General features: G+C 43.9%; 1 protein-coding gene and 1 long non-coding RNA gene across 3 annotated transcripts in view; one reads left to right on the top strand and one right to left on the bottom strand.

Moving 5' to 3' along the window:
- Positions 1-2,027, top strand: part of TMEM171 (transmembrane protein 171) — an 11,122-nt gene extending 9,095 nt beyond the window's left edge. Inside the window, exon 4 of one of the 2 annotated variants that reach the window (XM_007975081.3) lies at positions 1,757-2,027. In XM_007975081.3, the coding sequence (XP_007973272.1) occupies positions 1,757-1,946 (190 nt within the window). In that variant the 3' untranslated portion in view covers positions 1,947-2,027. Of the gene's footprint in view, positions 1-1,753 lie in introns of both variants that reach the window. The other variant, XM_007975073.3, reaches the window with a different exon arrangement.
- On the bottom strand, positions 2,020-21,419 carry LOC119628315 (uncharacterized). The gene is made up of 3 exons (XR_005244587.2): positions 21,321-21,419; positions 20,908-21,011; positions 2,020-2,501 (listed from the first exon to the last, which is right to left on the bottom strand). It is a non-coding gene; the product is annotated as an uncharacterized lncRNA (long non-coding RNA).

Below are 21,419 nucleotides of genomic sequence, written 5' to 3'. Positions count from 1 at the left end.
GTGCTTGGGTGACTGGCTAAAATCAGCCTAAGCCCTGACCCAACACAGCTGGACCTCTCCTTCAATATTTGCTCCTTCCCTGGGCCACAGAGAACATCAGGTCGACACCCACCCCACACAGAAGGCTGCGAGGCGGGCTCTAGTGGGATGGGCCAGAGGTGCCAGGAGCCTGGGGTAGGAGGTCCAGATGGAGAATGACACTGAGGAGGAGGCCGAGATGATGAGTTCCAGGGTGAGTGACAGGGAAGCTCAGAGGTCCCCAACTGCGAGGACGTGGGTGATGAGCTTGGTTTTGGTGGTGGGTGGCTGATGGTGGAGGCACAGTGAGATGAGGGCCTTGGAGGCAGATTGGGAGGAGCTGGGTTTTGGGAGAGAGAGGAGGTGGTGGAGATGGAGCTGCAGAGGCTGTTGGAGAACGAGGAGGGCGAAGAGTCAGGGACTAGTGGGAAACCCCCAGGAGTGGATTGTGCAGATCCCAGAAATGGTGTGCTCAGCGAGCAGGGCTGGAGAAGGCTCTGGTGGTACCTTTTAGAATGGGAAACTAGGGTGTAGGAAGGAAGAATTGCTTCAAGTTGTCACCGGCTGAAGCAGGTAAGACAATGAGATATGTGCATTTTTGCACGCAGTGAGCAGCAGGGACAGAGAGACTGGTGCTCACTGCTGGGGACAGCACCCCCTTACCTTGTCGTTCGTGTTTGAGGAACTCGCTCTCCACCCTGCCCGGACGGAACAGACAGTGGGCCCTGGAGCAGTGGCCAGGGTGCTTTTCCTCTGGGGCCTGGAGGGAGTGAAGTTGTGTAGAGATTCTTTTTCCACAGAAGTAGGGGGACAGGTTATCTGATGGGAGAGGGAAAGAGGTGGCTGACAAGGACAGAATTGGCTTTAGAGCTTCATATGGGGTCGTGGTGGAGGGATCCAGGGAGGTGCATGTGGGAGCGGCCCTGCATGGAGGAAAGGCAAGCTAGGGCTGGACCTCTGTAGAATTCTCATCGTGAATGTTTGTTTTTTTTTTTTTCTTCTAATGATAAACTTCCCCAAACCCTAAAATCAATGTCTAGTAACTTAAACTACTGCTGCTGCTACTGTGATTTCTGTGTCCCAGGGTCTGGCTTTTCTTGCATTAGTTTATGTAACTCTCATATCCACTTTAGGAGAAAGGAACGTTATCATCCTCATTTCACAGATAAGGAAACTGAGGTTTAGCAATGTTAATTCACTTGCCCAAGATCACATAACTGGGAAGCAGCAGGGTAGATTCCAGGGCAGGTCAACTTTTGTTAGAGCCCACTCCATTAGCCAGGATGCCTTCCTGCCGTCCTTCAGGTTTGTGGCTTAATGTTTTAATTTTCCATATGCATAAGTTTGTCTGCCTTATGTTAGCTGTCCCAGAAGACAGAATAGCAGAGAACTCTGTGTGTGTGTGTGTGTGTGTGTGTGTGTGTGTCTGTGTGTCTGTGTGTGTGCCTATGGTCTCCTTGGATGGTATCTGCAAATTTGTATTAAATGTCTTTTCAATGACAAGGGGAATGACAGCAGGAGTGAAACTGTCTTAATGTTACACTCAGCTCTAGGAAAAGGAAGAGGTAAGAAATCAAAACAAATCTATGAAAAGCAGAGTGTGGGAGAAATTACTCCTCAGTTTCTTGCAAATACTCCTGAGTGCATGTAATGAAACGTTTGAAAAGAACCTAGTTCTAAAGGGGTGTCACTGTTTTCATTCCTTCCCCTTCATGTTCTCTCTCCTTCTCTTTAGCAGGACCCCAGCTTCAGAGGGTGTAGCCTCTGAGAGAGACTGTGAATCTATATATACCATTTCCAGGACGAATTCATCTTCTGAGGTTTCACATACTCCTCATCTTCCATCTGAATTGCCTCCTAGATATGAAGAAAAAGAAAATGCTGCAGCTACGTTCTTGCCTCTATCTTCTGAGCCTTCCCCACTGTAAACTATGGACTGCAGCTCAGTTTTATATGTAATGGATCACTATTTTATTTAATTTGTTTTTTTAATAAAAAATACAATAGCATTGGCTAGATTCTGACTTTCCTGCTACAGCATCAACAGGGGTAACCAACCCTCCAGGTTAGATTCCAGCCATTAGTGCTTCAGACCACGGAAAGGGGCAAAGTGACCAGGGTCCAGGAACTGAACGTGCCCTCTTTGGATAGCATCTATTCATTTGTACTCAATGTCTTTTCAATGAAAAGGGAATGACAACAGGAGTAAGACTGTCTTAATTTATTCATTTGTACATTATACACTTGGACCTACAACCCTGGGAGGGAGGTGAGGTTATTTTTATTGGTGGATAAAGAAACAAAGGTTCAGAGAGTCTAATTAACTTCTTCAAGGTCACATAGCTTCTACATGATGGGCTTGGTTTTGAACCCAGCTAGCTGGTTTCTGAAAGACTGGCTCACTACCCTGTGCTGTCAGAGGCCTACCAGCAGCAGTGGTTAATGTTTAGCTTGGTCTGTTCTCTCTCCAGGGTTAGCTGCTTCTGAAACAGAGAAACAAGATTACTCCCTTCATTTCTTTGTTATTTCTTCTCTTCTTCCCTTTTCTCTTTCTCTCTCCTCCTCTTTTCTCCTCTTCTTACTCCCTTTTCTTTCCTTTTGAAAGAAGATGATTAGGGAGGCTTTATGCTGGGGCAGTCACAAGCATGTTGATATCCTGGAGTCTTTTTATAGTGAAATTTCTTGACAGGAAATTTCTTGGGACACTTTGGCAACTAGATTCTCCTCAAGAGGCTCGGGAAGGATTTGCCTTTCTGTATGATGACATACTAGAACAAAACTGTCTGAACCATTGCTTTTTTATTCTTATAAGGATACTGCTAGCCAAAGCCTATTGTGTAAGTTGGGTGTGTTAATATATATTTAATGCCAGATCTAAACCTTAAGAAATAATGACTAATAGCCTGTCTTCCTTCCTTCCTTCCTTGCTTTCTTGCTTGCTTTCTCTCTCCCTTTCTTTCTCTCTCTCTCTCTCTCTTTCTTTCTTTTCTTTCTTTTTCTTTCTTTCTTTCTCTCTCTCTCTCTCTCTCTCTCTCTCTCTCTCTCTCTCTCTCTTTCTTTCTTTCTTTCTTTTCTTTCTTTTTCTTTCTGTCTTGCTCTGTTGCCCAGGCTGGAGTGCAGTGGCGCGATCTTGGCTCACTGCAAGCTCCACCTCCCGGGTTCAAGCAATTCCCCTGCCTCAGCCTCCCGAGTAGCTGGGACTACAGGTGCCCACCACCACGCCCGGCTAATTTTTTGTATTTTTAGTAGAGACAAGGTTTCACCGTGTTAGCCAGGATGGTCTCGATCTCCTGACCTCGTGATCCACCTGCCTTAGCCTCCCAAAGTGCTGAGATTACAGGCATAAGCCACTGTGCCCGGCTGACTACTAGTATTTCTAACTGGAAGAAACTGATTTTTAGAATATGAAATCTGTAGTAACAGCTTTTTTGGTAACAAAACTTAGTGTAGCAAAAATGCGAATTTTTTAATGCCTTTTACACAAGCCATAGTGTCACCCTAAATTGGTTTATTCCTGCATTTAAGTGCCTGAAAGCAGAGCAAAGGGGCATGCATGCTCCAACAGTTTGACTGAAGTAATGACTGATTTCATGTGAATCGCCACTGAGCTCAGTCAGGGTGGTAGTTGATACCAGCAGTACTAATCTGTTTTTAAATTGGACATTTATTGGCTTGAACTGCTCTTAAAATTCTGCTCTTTTTCCTCCTGAGAGGTTAATTATTCACATTTAAAAATTAGAACAAAACTTCCTTCTGCCGTTGTTTAAAATACTCGAGCTCAAACTTCCAGGTAGAATTACTTTTAAGCATTCATGAGTCCTCATATTAATCAAGAACCTTTTAAATGGCTCAGCGTTGGGTTTTGTAACTGGCTATTTTACATTTATGTGCTATGCTAATAAACTTAAGCAAGGGATTTGCCAGGCTCAGGAATAAGTTTGATCTTCTGGTTATGGAAGCTACTCCGGTTCCTTCGCAGTATTCAGCAAACCTGAGACTGAAGCTAAAGTCTGCAAACCTCCCAGCTTTGAAAATGCTGAAAGTGTGAGGATGTTTATTGCGGGGCTGAAATCACATGCAGCAGAGCTGGGCCAAATCAGTTACCTGCAGCAAGATGCGTTCTTTTCCTATCACGGTGCTGGCAGAGGATGACAGCTTCCGAAAGCCCCCCTCGGTGGACTGTGACTTGTTTTTCTTTGGTTTGTTAGCTTTTTTATTGAGGTAAAATTTGTATAATACAATGAACAGTGTATGTATGTATGTATGTATGTATGTATGTATGTATGTATGTATTATGAGACTGGGTCTCACTTTGTTGCCCAGGCAGGAATACAGTGGTGCGATCACAGCTCACTGCAGCCTCTAACTCCGGGCTCAAGCCATCTTCCTACTTCAGCCTCCTGAGTAGCTGGGATTGTAGGCGAGCACCACCACACCCAGCTAATTTTTAAAATTTTTCGTAGAGATGGGATTTTACTGTATTACTGAGGCTGGTCTCCAACTCCCCAGGTTCAAGCAGTCCTCCCGCCTTGGCCTCCAAAAGTGTTGGGATTGTAGGTTATGGAAGTCTATTTCATTTCCATCAGTCCTTTGCCATATTCAGTGGGTGGGTCCTTGTGCCCAGCCTACAATTAACCATTTTAAAGTGAACAATTCAGTGGCCTTTAATACATTCACAGTGTTATACAAACCACCACCTCTATCTAATTCCAAGTCATTTTCATCACCCTAAAATAAAACCCCACATACATTAAGCAGCCCCTCCTTCTCCTCCTCTGTGCCCCAGCTCCTGGAAAACACCAGTCCGCTTTCTGTCTGTATGGGTTTACCTATTCTGGATATTTCATATAAGTGGAATCATACAATATGTGACCTTTTGTGTCTGGCTTCTTTCACTTAGCATGTTTTCAAGGTTTATCCATGTTGTAACATACATCAGTACTTCATTTTTATGGCCAAGTAATACTCCATTGTATGAATATACCACATTTTGTTTATCCATTCATCCATGGGTGGACATCTGGGTTATGTCTCCCTTTTGACTGTTATGAATGATGCTGCTATGAACATGCGTGCGCAAGTATTTGTTGGAGTACCTGTTTTCAATTCTTTAGGGTATATACCTAGCAGCGGAATTGCTGGATCCTATGTTAACTTTAAGTTTTGGAAGAACCACCACCCTGTTTTCCACCATTTTACATTTCTACCAGCAATGTGTGAGGGGTCTAATTTTCCCATTTTCTCACCAACACTTGTTTTCTATTTTAAAAAAAAGCATAGCTGTCCTACTTGATATGAAGTAGTTTTTCATTGAATTGTATTTCCCTAAGGGCCAATGATATTGAGTATCTCTTCATGTGCATTACTTGGTTTGGAATACCAGACATTATCATCAGCACACAGAATCTTACAAATCTTGCTCCAGATTTTCCTCCTATGGCTTTGGAAGGTCTGATGGCCCCACTCTCGATAAAATAGTGACGAGGTCTGCAAATTCAGGTGGAATGACCCAGCCATGCCACCAGAGGATGAAAGCTGAGGGGCAGGCAATATCACCCAGTCTCTACCTGAGAGTTTCATGTGGGGATAGGAAGAGTTATGGTGCCTGCCACCTGCCCCAGTCATGTGAATGTGGCCACTGGTTTTCTGATATGGGTGCTGTGTTGAGCACTGAGGCAATGTGGGCGGTGGGTCTTTCCCGAAGGGGCCATCATTCCAGGGTAGGTCTTAGGAAAGGAAGGGGTCCGGAGACAGGAACTAGGAATTAGACCTCAGAACTGGCCTTAGGTTATAGGAGAGAGACCCGGCAGTTCAGCCAATCAGCCAGGATCTTTCCTGAGAGCACATGCAGAGCTCAGGTGTGGGCCTGTCAAGTGGAGGGAGCTCCTGCAGCGTTTCCTAAACTTCAGGAAGATCAGAACCACCTAGAGTAATTGTTGAAAATGTCAAATTCCCCTGCCCAATAAATCTACCACCTCCTCCACGCCAGGAGATAATGTTTACCATCTGGGAATCTGGGAAACGCTGCCCATGGTGACAAGATAAACTGCAGAGGTCACACCCTGTGGTCTAGATAATCTGAGATTATGACCTCTCTTGTCACTTCTCGGCCTTCTGGGGAGTCCTGTTTACATGTCCCAGCCTGTGCTAGGGGTTCTCATGGGGAGGGGTGTGGGTTCACAGTCAGCCCCCAGCCCCCAGTGCTCATGGGGGCTTCCTACAGTCTCTCTGTCCCAGCGTCCCAGGAAGCTCTGTTGGTGAGACACCCACAAGGGCCTGGGAAACAAAGCCAGGGGCTCATCACCTGCCGGGTCCTCTCACAAGTGTGCAGTTCCCCTCTATCTCCAGACAGGGGATCTTGGATTCATTGATTAGGAAGGTGTGGTTTTTATCTTTGCTGCTTCATCTTGGAAGAGGCCAAGACTGTGCTCCTAGGAGCACTGGAGGATGGCTATCACAACAGGCAGAGATGGAGGAAGATGATATTTGGGTCAAAATGGACAATACTGGAGACTGCAAGTGAGGAGTAGTGTGAAAACGGTCCTGGCCCTCAGTGCCCCCAACCCCTGGTGAATCAGGGTGGGTGACTTTACTGGGTTAGGATAGTGGGCTGGCTTCTGCTGGCTGCTCCCTGGGTGCAGAAGACCCTGCTCCATGGGCCTCTGATATAGGAGCTTCTCCCAGAGAGAGGGTAGTCAGGAAGCACACGGTGGGGACTGTGGGCCTGAGGGGAGAAATGTCCTGGACTGTTGAAGGGGAACCATGCATGGTCTTCTGGCTTTGGCTTCGGCTGCAGGCCATAAGCCCTCCCGGGATCTTGCATACTTGGGATTCCTGGAGTCTCATGCATGCTGCCACCAGCACAAGCACCCCAAGAGGAACCAAGTGGACGACTGGGATGCAGCTTTTCCTCCCTAAGGAATGCTTGGTGGGGGGAGAGCCCCGTTGGGTGCGGCATGTGACTGCTTGAAAATGCCGTCTACCCCTGCCCGGCGACCTCTCTGGGGAGATGCTGGCTGAGGTGAGGCCAGTGCCAGGAGTGTAGCGTGACAACCTCCCTCCCTCCCCAAGGGGACAGGCCGGGCAGGCAGCAGGCTTATGAGGGCAGTGGGCAGTCATTTAAACACTGTGTGTTCTCCCAAGGCTGCTCAGAGTCTCAAAGAGCTGGAAGTTGGGCAGGGTGGGTGAGTGGGTGGGTTGGGGCGGAGGAGCCTCCATGGTTGTCCTGAGCCAAGCCACTCCCAGGACATTTCCTTAAAGGCTTTTGAAATAGCAAGTAAATCCCACCTGCTGGTACGAGGTTCTCCAAATAACTAATTTATGAGGGGTTTTCATGAAGCAGGAGGACTGTCTCTTTTCCTGCGAAGATAGGACTGAGTGGTCAGAACCCAGCCAGATGGAGAGGCTTGGGGAGATGCCAGGGTAGCCTCTGCAGGGGCTGAGGTTCTTCTTCAAACTCAAAGTCTTCCCGGGGGCCCAGATCCCACCCAGGAAGCAGCCATTTCTCTGTCTGCCTAGTGTCTTAGACCCCCCTCCAGATGTGGCTGGTGGTGCACCTGCCTTCCCTCAGATCCACAGGTGTTATGCTGCCTCCAAGATTCCTTTATGTAGGCTCTGAAACTCTGTTCTTTTCTCCTGGTGAAGCAGCATAATTGTTTTGGGTAAAAACCTGAGGTTCCTTATCTCGCACCAAGAAGATTAAACAGACGGACACATGCAGTGGGTTAAGGAGTAGAAAGTTTAATAGGCAGAAGGAAGGAGAAAGGAGAGTAGCTCTCTTTCAAGACAGAGGTGTCCGAAAGGGAAAAGCCAGCCCTCGGTGGACTGCGCCAGACTTTATAGGCAGGCTTGAGGAGGTGGCATCTGATTTACATAGGGCCCACAGATTGGTTAGATCAGGTGTGACATTTACATGTTGTGTGGGTGAAGGCTGGTTTTTCCCCCAATCTTATTATGCAAATGGGCTTTCCGCTCTGCTAGCACCATCTCGTCTGCTCCTTACTGTACACATGGCTGGCAAAGAGAAGAGAATGGCAAATACAGCTGCCATTTTGAACATGCCTATTCCCAGGTAGCAGTTTCCTGTTGGCACAACTGTCAGCCTTTGCCTGTCCAAGCTTCCAGCTTCCTTGTGTGCGTCTGCAGCCAGATTTTACAGGCTGTTCTTTGTTAGAAAACAAAATGATTTTGGGGGCTGCTTTTCATCAAAAGGAAAACCTTACCAAGGACTTCCTTACCTTCACTATCTGCCTAAATAATTCCTTTTTAACTCCTATATCACTGGTCCTCCAGGCAGTAGACCCTGCTGCTGTCTCAGCCTTTTCTGTCAAGCTGGAGTTTACCCCAGGAGCCTGCAGGTGAGGATGGAAGCACAGGTCTTACAGGGGCCAGGCCACTCTAAGTGACTTCCCTGCCGTGTCTCATGGACTTACCCCTGCTGCTGTGGGAAAGGTAACATGTTATTACGAGTCCTGCAGGTAGACGCTGGCAGAGCCAGAACCTGTGCCGAGGTCTGCCTGATGCCAAGGCCTGTGTCCTTCACAACTGTGCACTAGGAAAGGATCTTAGCACCACTGTATGTGGTTGTAGGTAGGCAACTGCCCCTCTCCCATCCTCGCCCATTTCTAGGGTGTCCTTCAGCTCTAGAAAGACACTACAATTTCAGTCCAGCTCCTATAAGGGTCTCCTCTACTCCTTTCCCTCGGCTCCCGGCTTTGGAAACCTTTCCCTCTGGAACCCTGCAGGTGGAAGTGGGATGAGATTAGAGAGGGCAAAGTGTCTATCAAAGTTTCAAAGGGAGACTTCAAGTTCAGTGTAAGGCCATAACATGCACCAGAGCAGCGTGCTCTCTGCTATTGGGCAGGCAATTTTGGTTCCCCAACCTGGGAAGAAAAATCACTTCAACCTTGCTACTTCTGTTGGAAATTCCCTTAGTACCGGTAATTGATGGGAGCAGCATGGAAGAGCCAGGCAGAGGGTGGTCACAGCATGTAGCTTCTTCTGCAGGGAGTTGGGATGGACAGAATGGCCTGTGGTTAGGGGTGCGTCGGGGGTGTGTGTGTGTGTGAAAGAAGAACCACAGAATGGCACTGCCCAATGCCCCTGGAATTAGTCTTAGCTGGGGAATCTACGGAGACATTGTGAGGAGCCTAGATGGGGCTGGGTCTTGAGACCAGGTACAGCAAGGGAGGGGTGTAGCCCTAGGCAGGCTAGTGGGGTGCAGCTCTGACCAGGAACACCTCCCAAGCAAACCCTGGAGTTTATGGAGACTAGCTGCCAGCCAGATCATGAAGTAGATAAGTGCTATCAAACAGCATGGCATGCTACTGAGAAATTATTATTATTTGTAATATTAAAAGATTAAAAGAGCTGGTCATGGTAGCTCACGCCTGTAATCCTAGCACTCTGGGAGGCTCAGGCAGGCAGATCACCTGAGGTTGGGAGTTCAAGACCAGCCTGGCCAACATGGTGAAACCCCATTTCTACTAAAAATACAAAAATTAGCTGGGCATGGTGGTGTGCACCTGCAATCCCAGTTACTCGGGAGGCTGAGGCACGAGACTCACTTGAACCTGGGAGGCAGAGGTTATGGCTACTGCACTCCAGCCTGGGAGAAAACGCAAGACTCTGTCTCAAAAAAAAAAAAAAAAAGAAAAAAAAAATTAAAAGATTAAAAGATCCTTGACAAACTGGCGTACTTTTTCCACCAGTTCCCTGCAGTTAAGTGTCTACGTTGTTTCCAATTTTTTGCTCTGAGGGAAAAATGCTAAAATTAATGTTCGTATTTTTGTCTGAAAGTTTTTATTGTTTCCGTTGTATTTATTTTGAACGTGTGTATATATAAAATATATATTACTGTATATAATATGTATCTGTACCTACACATACTTGTGCTGGCTAAGTGTATGTGTCAGTTTCACTGGGGTAAGCGATGTCCAGCAAGCTGGTTCTGTGGCATGCGCCTAGAATCCCAGTTACTCCAAAGACTGAAGCAGGAGAATTGCTTGAGCCCCAGAGTTGGAGACCAGTCCGGGCAACATAGTGAAAACTTCTCAATAAAAATAAATCAATAAATAAGCAATAAGTAAGAAAAAAAAAAAAAAGAAGATCTTTCTTTGGAAGAAAGCAGAAGAACAAAATAGCAGAAGCTGGGTGAATCTGCTCTCTCTTCTTTAGCTGAGACATTCATCTTTACCTGCCCTCACACACCAGAGTTCCCTGTGCTTGGAGGTTTGGACTCCAGGACTTACAGGTCCCCTCCCTCCACCTGTTCTCAGGTTTCCTGACTTAGGCTGAAATTACACAGCCAGCTTTGCTGGTTCTCCAGCTTGCAGACATCATATTAGGGGACTTCTCAGCCTGCATAATCACATGAGTCAATTTCCATAATAAATCTCTCTCTCTGTGACACACACACACACACACTCTCTCTCTCCTATGGGTTCTGTTTCTCAGGAGAACCCTGACTAATACAATATTATTGTATTAATATTGAATCATTTGAGAGTAAACTGTCAACATTACAATTCTTTATCCCAAAATACTTCAGGATTTATCTCCTGAAAATAAAGATATTCTTTTAAAAACCCATGATCCAAGTATCAAATTCAGGAAATTTAACGTTGATATACTATTATTATCTAATATGCAATCCATATAACTTTTTTTTTTTTGGAGTCTCGCTCTGTCACCCAGGCTGGAGTGCAGTGGCACAATCTCGGCTCACTGCAGCCTCCACCTCCCGGGTTCAAGTGATCCTCTCACCTCAGCCTCCCAAGTAGCTGGGATTACAGGTGCCTGCCACCATCCCCAGCTACCATATTCCAATCATTTTATAATTTTTAAAATTTTTATTTATTTATCTTTTGAGACAGAGTCTCACTCCATCACCTAGGCTGGAGTGCTGTGGCGCGATCTCAGCTCACCACAACCTCTGCCTCCTGGGTTCAAGCAATTCTCATGCCTCAGCCTCCTGAGTAGCTAGAATCACAGGTGCACACTACCACACCTGGCTAATTTTTCTGTATTTTTAGTAGAAACGGGGTTTTGCCATGTTGGCCAGGCTGGTATCGAACTCCTGACCAAAGTCCTGGAATTACAGGTGTGAGCCACTCCACCTGGCCTCCAATCATTTTTTTTATAGTCAGTTTTATTTCATTAATACAGACTACCACTTCAGTCCATTTTTATTTTCATTTCACTGACCAACCAGTTACCACTGGTCTTGCATTCTAGTCTCCTCAAGGGATTGGTTAACATGGCTCTCTGTTCCCTGTGTCCCTGGAAACTAGAACTAGAAGTTAGACCTAAAAGCTCACATAGATTATTGCTAAACATTCAAACAAAAATACTTCAGAGGGAATGCTGTATGTTTCAGACTTCCTCATATCAGAAGGCCCTATATGGGAGGTTGCTCACATTTTGGGGTACAAAGTGTGAACTGTAAGATGGTGGCTGCTGAATCTTGGGGCAATATTTTGGCACAGTGCAAATCCCTGTCTATTCCCCAGCAAACCTTTTCCTAATGGCTCTAGCATCCACTAACAGCCCTTGCCTGTCCGATTCAATGATGTCATCACAGACCTCTGTAAAGAAGGGCAAGCGTTCGTGCATCAACGAGGATGGACTACACGTGTTCCTAAAAAGCCAGGTAAGAATTTCTTCTTTACCTTTAAATACCAATTTTCAGAGAGTATTAGTCTGCTAGGGCTGGCATAAGAAAATACCACACACTGGGTGGCTTAAACAGAAATTTATTTTCTCACAGTTCTGGAGACTGGAAGTCCAAGATCAAGGAACTAGCAGGGTTGGTTTCTGGTGAGGCCTCTTTCCTTGGCTTACAGATGGCCACCTTCTTGCTGTGTCCTCACATGGCCTTATCTCTGTGGGTCCACACTCTTTGTGTCTCTTCTTCTTATAAGGACACTCGTCTTTTTGCTTTAGGGCTTTATAACTTCTCTTAATCTTAATTACCTTCAAAAAGGCCTTATCTCCAAATATTTTTACTTCACCTTGGGGGTTAAGACTTCAACCTATGAATTTAGGAGGTAGCAGGGAGTGGTACACAATTCAATCCATAGCACAGAGCAAGGGTTGGTGTGAAAATCTCTCCAGTAATGGCAAATGAGACTCTCTCTCCCTTGTTTTTTTGTTTTTTGTTTCTTTTTTCCTCTCAGTCTCCTATCCCTATAAACTCATGAATTTCAATTAAATCAATGTTTTCTTTTATGTTCAAATAATTCCAAATTTGGCTAATCCTTTGCAGTGGTTCTTCTGTATTTTTGATGTGTCCCCCAGAGAATAAGCTACCCTAAGCTCACTTTGTTTCCCTGCCCTAGACCTGGAAAAGCCATTTCTCCAGCCCTGAATCCTTTTGTGGAAAATATATTTAGAAACCAAGATTTGGAGTTGAAGTTTGCTCATTGCTACTGAAGTGTCATTTCCAGCACTTTCAAGAGCTAACAGATTTTTTTAAAACCATAAATTGACATTAACATTTCCAATTCAAATTTAACTTAACACTTTTTTTCTTAACTCTGTGTATTAGTCTGTTCTCACACTGCTATAAAAGAAATACCCGAGACTGGTTAATTTATAAGGAAAAGGGGTTTAACTGGCTTATGGTTCCACAGGCTGTACAGGACACATGGCAGCATCTGCTTCTGGGGAGGTCTCAGGGAACTTTTACTCATGGCAGAAGGCAAAGTGGGAGCAGGTGTCTTACATGGCAGGAGCAGGACCGAGAAGTGGGCCGGGGGAAGAGGGGAGGTGCTACACACCTGTAAACAACCAGATCTCATGAGAACTCTATCACCAGGCAGCACCAAGGGGATGGTGCTAAACCTTTCATGAAAGATCTGCCCCGGTGATCGAACCACCTCCCACCAGGCCCCATCTCCAACCCTGGGGGTTGTAATTCGACGTGAGATTGGGTGGGGACACAGATCCACACCCTATCACTTTGATTTTATATTTTTATTTCCTTTTTCTTACTCTGAAAATCTTGGTTTCTGTTAACACAGTCAAGCTGATGCATGAAATGAACTATCACATTTACCTATTTATTACACATTTATCTTGATTTATTGTATAATATAAAAAAGTTTCAAAATTACAATTCAATATTGTTAATAACAATAAAACTACTGAGTTAAGTAACAAGATTTTTTGAAGATTTTTATCCTTCAAACATATCTATGTAAGTAAAGTTAGAATAGTATATTAAACTCATTTAAATATTTTTTTCTTTGTTTTCATATTACCAATTTGATATATCATTAGGGTCATTTATTCATGTTTATATTCAATATTAAGGCTAATTTTGTTTTTTTAATTTAATTTTATTTTTGAATACATACAACATATACCATATTAAAAAGTGTATGTAGAGAAGTCTCGATCCCATCCCTGTCTCATCTACCCTCTTCCACCTTCCAGTCTTTCTTTTTGCAATACACACCACACACACACACATGCGCACACACACTAATATATGCGGCCCTGCACCTTGCTTTTTTCATTTAGTTGTATCTTCTGGCAATCACTCCATACATAGTGAGCCTTCTCACTTTTTTGGAATGGCTGGATAGTGCCCCATTGTGTGACTGTACCATAGTTTCTTCAACCAGTCCTCTAATGATGGACATCTAGATTGTTTCTAATCTTTCAATGTTACAAATAATGTCAGAATGAATCATCCTGTGCTTATGTTCCTTTTGATTTGTGAAGGTGTATCTGCAGTGCAAACTCCTGAAAGTGTCATTGCTACTTTAAAATGTAAATGCACGTGTAATTCTGGTAGATATTGCCAAATTCTCCTCCATAAGGGCTGTGCCATTTTACACTTATTAGCAACAGATAAATATGCCTATTTCTTTACAGTTTTGTCTATGGAGAAGTGTTATTTAAATTTGACTTCTGCATTTTTGCTGATCTGATAGGTGAGAGATTGGATTTGAGGACAGCTATAATTTACATTTCTGTATGAGTGAGATTGAGCATCTTTTTAAATGTTAAAAGTGGTTTGAATATTCTTTTTTTGTGAACTATTTGTATTCTTTGCCTGTTATTTACTAGACTGTAGTCTAATTTTTTAAAAAAAAACCTAAATAGTTTTGATGCAAGAAAAGTCACTTTTCACCTACCTATCAGAGAGATATAAAACACAAAACCAAACCAACAAGTAAATTTCTCAATAGTGTGCTTTGCTCCCTCGCCCCCAAACTCACTCTAAACAAAAAGTATTGGTGATCTCTTAAATTCTAACTTTTCTTCATAGGCCCTATTGCATAAGCTGGAGTGTTTTGGCACTAAACCATCATTTTATTATTTTTCAACATCTTGTCCAGTCAGCTGGTTTTGTTAGATTGTGACGTTAACGAAACAAAGGTTGCAGCTTTGATACCCATATGTGCTGCTGGCTCTACACCCAGAAAAGTTGTTCCCAGCCAGAAGCGGGACTGCCCAGCTGCCTTACATGCAGACAGAAGTCTCAAAAGAGCAGCTGGGAATGGGGAGGTAATGGCGTCATCTCCAAACACAGTTCACCCAGGGGGTGCGTGCCCCAACTCCTGGCTCTGGAGGCCTGGTGTAGGTATTTGCCTGGGAATTTCACTGTGAGCTGAGCAGCCAGTTGAGAAGATACATGTGCCAAACAGGAAAGCATGCAGAACTCCGTATCATGTGGTTCTGAAGCTGGCTGTCCCAAATGGAGTGACAGATGGGGCTCCCCAATGTGATCTCAGAAGTAGCCCTAAATATGTGCAAAGTCCCTGTATTCATTGTCTATTGCTGCATAACCAACTGGCCAAAAACGAAGGGCTTCGAAGAGCAAAACACATATATTACCTTGCATGTTTCTGTGGGTCAGCAGTTCTAGTGGTACAGCTGGGTAGCTATCTGTGAGGTTGTGGTCAAGACGTCAGCCAGGGCTGCAGTCCCCTGAAGGCATGACTGGGGCTGGAGAGCCCACTTCCAAGATAGTCACTGTTACCGACTGAATGTCCGTGTCCTCCCTAAATTCATATGATGAAACCTCATTCACAATGTGATGATATTTGGAGGTGGGGTCTTGGAGGTGATTAGGTCACGAGGGTGGAACCTTCATGAATGAGATTGGTGTCCTTATAAAAGAGACCCCAGAGAGCTCCCTTGCCCCTTTCACCACAGAAGGACATGGCAAGAAGACAGCCATCTATGAACCAGGAAGTTGGCCCTCATCAGACCGTGAATCTGCCGGTGCCTTGATCTGGGACTTCCCAGCCTCCAGAACTATGAGAAAGAAATATCTGTTGTTTGTAAACCACCTAGTCTCTAATATTTTTGTTAGGACAGACTAAGACAGTTGTTCACATGGCTGGCCGGTTCATGCTGGCTGTGGACTCGGCTCTTTCCATGTGGACTCCCACAGGGCTGCTGGAATGTCTTCGCAGCGTGAAGCCCGGGGCCCCTCAGAGCAAGAGATTGAAGGGAGAGCAAGGGGGATGCTGCAGGGTTTTTCAGGATCCAGTCTTGCAGTCACACACCATCACTTCTGCTAGACTCTATTTGTTAGAAGTGAATCACTAAGTCTGGCCCACACCAAAGGGGAGAGGAATTAGTCTTCACCTTTTAAAGGGAGTTGTCACAAAGAATTTGTGAACATAGTTAAGAATCACTACAGTTCCCAAGGCTGGGATGCTTTTTCTCTTATAATGGAAGCAGGCTGGGTAACTGCTGACCTGTGAGGCATGTTCACTTCTGGTACACCTAATGGTAAATCAGAAGAAGATGCAGCCTCCTCCCAGGTAGGTGGCTTTCCCCCTTAGGAACTGACTTTCATCACACTCGCCTTCAGTGTCCTTTGACCTGTTATATCAGTGGAACCAGTTAAAACACAGATTTCTGTGTTTCGTCAAGAGGTTCTATTCCAGTGGGTCCAAGGGGCTAGTGAATTTGCATTGTTACAAGTGCTCCAGATAAAGTAAGCCCTTTGGTCCTTGCCCAGAAAAAGAGTGAGATGCTGACTTTTCTAGCACTGTGCTTCGGTGTCACCCACCAATCCCACCCCAGCCCCACTGAGGGCAAGTTGGACCACATCACTGTATCCTGTTGAGCACTCATAGCATCACGCCTGGCAGAGGTAACTGCATCATGAGTTTTTGGCGGATGGATGACGCATGGGAGAATGAATGAATTTGTGAATGATCATAACTCAGTTGCACTGACTTTGATGATACTTTTTCAAAAGCAATATTTTCAACATCACCTAAGACATTATTCCTGTGAAAAAATGTTTAGCCTGATTCTCATGAAGGCTTTGACCCAATGACCTTTTATAGAAAATACAAGGGATAAAGGAATATGTTATGTGATATCTTGATAAGTAGGATTTCGGGCATTCAGTAAGATGAGTGACCTGGAGTCTTGACAAAGTCAATGTCACAGGGGGAAAAGGGCTGGAGTACTGTTCTAGATCAAGGGCTGGTGAACTATGGGCTGCGGGTCTGTTGCCTGTTTTTATAAAGTTTCATTTGAACATAATGATGCTCACTAACTTAGGTATTGCCTATGGCTGCTTTTGTGCTCTAATGACATGGCTGAGCTTTTGCAGCAGAAACAGTATTGCCTGAAAACCTAACGTGTTTACTATCTGGCTCTTTAAGAAAAAGTTACCTGACCCCTGCTCTAAATGAGAAGAGATTAATGACTCTTCTGCTTCCACCCATAGCATAGTAACCAGTACTGGCTGGCCATCCTGCCATACAAAACTAGAAAGCTGGGTAAATATATGAAATAACTGGTTTCAGACATAATTGGTAGCACAGGGCTGTAATCAAGACAGAAAGGAAACAAACAAGGTGAGCCTCCCAACCACCAAGACATTCTGACAGAGCCATTTGCTGAATTCCAACACAGAGACGGAGAAGCTAAACAAAATGCAGAAGTCTCACTGAGCTGAAGACGATCACAGATACTGGAGTTCGGGGAGACGAAGGCAAAAAGAACCCTTTAGAAGAAGAAACTGCGCAGAGTTAGAATTCCAGGTTGGCCGAGTGCGGTGGCTCACGCCTATAATCCCAGCACTTCGGGAGGCTGAGGTGGGAGCATGGTTTGAGCCCAGGAGTTCGTGACCAGCCTGGCCAACATGGTGAAACCCCATCTCTAATAAAAATGCAACAGTTAGCTGGGCATGGTGGTGGGTGCCTGTAGTCCCAGCTACTTGGGTGACTGAGGCACTAGAATCACTGGAACCCAGGAGGTGGAAGTTGCAGTGAGCCAAGATTGTACCAGGGCAGCAGAGCAAGACTCTGCCTCAAAAAAACAAAAACAAAAAAAAATAAATAATAAATAAATAAAGAATTCCAGGTCATAGGGTTCCCCTCAAGTCTTTGGCTAACTACCAAGTGGCACATGTGCAGTGTGAGGCACCACAAGGTGGATCAAACCACCACTGGGGGAAGAATGGCTGCCAGGCAACTGTGAACTAAACAACTTCTGGAGCTTATACAGAGTTGGGAGATGTTTAAGTTTGAACAACCAGAGTGAAAAGACCTCATTGGGCTTTGAGTAGAGTACCAGAAAGACCACACCTCAGGATTAGGACCAAACTAACCAAAAATAAAGGCTACTCTAGATCTTCCTCAAAAGAATAGGCCAATCCATAAATGAATCAACTGCCTACAAAAACAAAATGCAACAGTCTTTAAAGGAAGGCAATCTAGGCTGGACACAGGGCCTCACGCCTGGAATCCCAGCACTTTGGGAGGCTGAGGCAGGAGGGTTGCTTGAGCTCAGCAGTTTGAGACCAGCCCGGGCAACATAGTGAGAACCCCCGTCTCTTCAAAAAAATAAAAAAACTGACTGGCTGTGGTGGTGCTCACCTGTAGTTCCAGCTACTTGGGAGGCTGAGGTGGGAGAATCGCTTTAGTTGGGAGATTGAGGCTGCAGTGAGCTGAGATCGCGCCGCTGCACTCCAGCCTGGGCAACAGAACAGGACTCTCTCAAAAAAAAAAAAACAAAAAAAAAGGGAGACAATATAGATGCCTTTAGCATTTTACTCAAAATGAATTTTGAATTTTGTCAAATGCTTCTTCTGTGTCCGCTAACCTTTAGCTAGTGTCATATTTTTTGATGAAAAACTGAATGTTTTCTCTAAGATGAGGGCAGGGAAAGGAAGTTTTCTTTCATCACTTCTGTTAAACATTTTGCTGTGATCCTAGCCATATAAAAAGTCAAGAAAAAAGAAACAAAAGCACCTATGTTGGAAAGGAAGAAGTAAAACATGATCGTGACCATAGAAAATCTCAAGGAGTCTGTACAAAAGCTGCTAAAACAAAAAAAGTGAATTTAGAAAGGACACAGAACACAAAATCAATATATGTAAATAAATTATATGTCTATATATCAGTATAAACAATTGGCAAATGAAATAAAAATCCTATTTACAATACCAGAGAATAATGTTTCAGAATATTATGATTAATGTTTAGAATAACACACACACACACCCTGTGTACTGAAAACTCTAAAACATTTCTCAAAGAAATTAAATCAGTATCAAATGAATGAATGAACCAGAAGAGCCAAAATAATTTTGGAAAATAATAACAATTTGGAATATTTACACAACTGGTTTTAAGACTACTATAAACAATAGTAATCAAGACGCTGTAATATTGGCAGAGGATAGGCATACAGATCAATGAACTAGAATAGAGTCCAGAAATAGACCCATATATATGGTCAATTGATTTTTTTAAAAATAAATAGGCCAAGGTAGTTCAATTGGGAAAATAGAGTCTTTTCAACAAATGGCACTGAAACAACTGGGTATATGTGTGAGAAACAAAGCAAAACAAAAACAAACAACAAACATTAGTTCCTATCTCATGCCATATACAAAAACTAACTCTAAATGGATTATAGGCCTAAATGCAAAAGCTAGAACTACACAACTTCTAGACTAAAACATAGAAGGATGTCTTGGTAACCTTGAGGTAGGCAAAGACTTCTTAGGCAGGATACAGAAAGCACCAACCATGAAGAAAATATTGACAAATTGAGCTTCATCAAGATACAAAACTTCTGCTTTTAAAAGACAATATTAACAAAAAGAAAAGTCACCTGGGTACTTGAAAAGTCAAGTCACTGACTGGCAGAAGATATTTGTACTACATAAACCTGGCAAAGGATTCATATTTAAATCTCAATAATAAAAAGATAACTTATGGCCCAGTGCGGTGGCTCATGCCTGTAATCCCAGACTTTGGTAGGCTGAGGTGGGTGGATCACCTGAGGTCAAGAGTTCAAGACCAGCCTGGCCAACACGGTGAAACCCCATCTCTCTAAAAATTACACAAAAAAATTAGTCAGGTGTGGTGGTGCATGCCTTTTTTCCCAGCTGCTCAGGAGGCTGAGGCAGGAGAATCACTTGAACCTGGGAGGTGGAGGTTGCAGTGAGCTGAGATTGTGCCACTGCACTCCAGCCTGTACAACAAGAATGAAACTCCCTCTCAAAAAAAAAAAAAAAAAGATAACTTACTTTTAAAAAAGACAAAATATTTGAACAGACACACCACAAAAGGTATATATATATATATATATATATATATATATATATATAGCCAAGAACCACACAAAACAACTCTGGTTATCAGGGATATGCAAATTAAGACCACACAGAGATACTACCATACACCCACAAAAATGACAAAAAGTGAAGGACTGATAATATCAAGCATTGGTGAGGATGCAGAGAAACTAGAACTCTCATATGTTGCTGTTAGGAGTGCAAAATGTTGTCAACATTTTGGAAACAGTTTGGCAGGTTCTCATAAAGTTAAATATACACTTATATGATCCATAAGTTCTACTCCAGATTTTTACCCAAGAGAAATGAAAACATATGTCTACAAAAAGAGTTGTACAAACATTTTCATAAAGACTTTAATCAGAGTGGCCTAACACCAGAAACAATCCAAGTCTTTATCAGCGGCTAAATGGACAGGCAAATGGTGGTGGAGTCATGCACTAGCATACTACTCAGCAATGAAAGGAGACACCCACTCACATATGCAACAACATGGGTGAATCCCAGGTGGAGCATACTCGGTGAAAGAAACCACAGAAGATCACAAACCATATTATCACATTTATGAAGTTCTTGAGCTAGCAAAGCTGCCTATAGATAGAAAAATCAGATCAGCAGCTGCCTGGAGTCGGGGCTGTGGGGGTGAGAGGAGGAGAGATAGGCTGCAAAGGGAGAAGGAGTGAACTTTGTAAATATTTTGACTGGGGTGGTAGTGATAAGGACATGCACATTTTTTTTTAACTCATCCAGTATGCACTTAAAATGAATGCATTAACATGTATTGAATGTTAGTTTTACTTCAGTAAAAAAATTTGTTTTAAATAGACTAAAGAGAAATAATAACCAAATGCAACATCTGAACCTCAATTGGATGCTGAGTTGGTGAAATCAAAACTATAAAAGATATTTGTAGGATGACTGGGAAATTTTGTATAGGGCTTGGCTATTAAATAATATTATAGAATGGTTGTTAATCTTCTTAGGTGTTAAATAGAGGCATCTAACATCCTGTTCTTAGGAGATCCATGCTGAAGTATTTAGGAATGAAACATACTATTGGCAACTTATTTTTAAATGGTTCCATAACAACAAAAAATATGTACACAAATGCAGAGATGAAACTCATCTGGCAAGCATTAAAATCGTTGAAGAAGGTGGAAGACATATAGATTTTCGTTGTACTTTCAACATTTCTGACTTTTCAACATTTTCCCACAACTTTCCACAATAATAATAAAAATTGGGGGGAAAAAGTTAATGTTGAGTTGTTACAGCTTACTCCAAAGTCCACAAATTCCTCCTTAGAAGATAACACTTACAAAGACATGGTTGCAGTCATAATTTCCTCCAAATTCTTCTAAGAGCTTGGTTTTGAACAGAACCCCTGGCACAAACAGCAACACCAACCTTAGCAGTAAAACCACTGGGCCGGGCGCGGTGGCTCAAGCCTGTAATCCCAGCACTTTGGGAGGCCGAGACAGGCGGATCACGAGGTCAGGAGATCGAGACCATCCTGGCTAACACAGTGAAACCCCGTCTCTACTAAAAAATACAAAAAAAACTAGCCGGGCGAGGTGGCGGGCGCCTGTAGTCCCAGCTACTCGGGAGGCTGAGGCAGGAGAATGGCGAAAACCCAGGAGGCGGAGCTTGCAGTGAGCTGAGATCCGGCCACTGCACTCCAGCCTGGGCGACAGAGTGAGACTCCGTCTCAAAAAAAAAAAAAAAAAACCACCCTGTGATGGGACGCCCAGTGGTTGGAGCTTGATTGATCTTCCAGCCTCCTTGGCTGGTGGCTGGGGCGAGGAGAATGGCAATGTGCTGGATCAGGAAC

The sequence above is a fragment of the Chlorocebus sabaeus genome, chromosome 4, assembly GCF_047675955.1.
Source record: "Chlorocebus sabaeus isolate Y175 chromosome 4, mChlSab1.0.hap1, whole genome shotgun sequence".
NCBI lineage: Eukaryota > Metazoa > Chordata > Mammalia > Primates > Cercopithecidae > Chlorocebus > Chlorocebus sabaeus.
The sequence above is the reverse complement of the archived record's forward strand: the minus strand, read 5'-3'. Positions and strand labels throughout refer to the sequence as shown.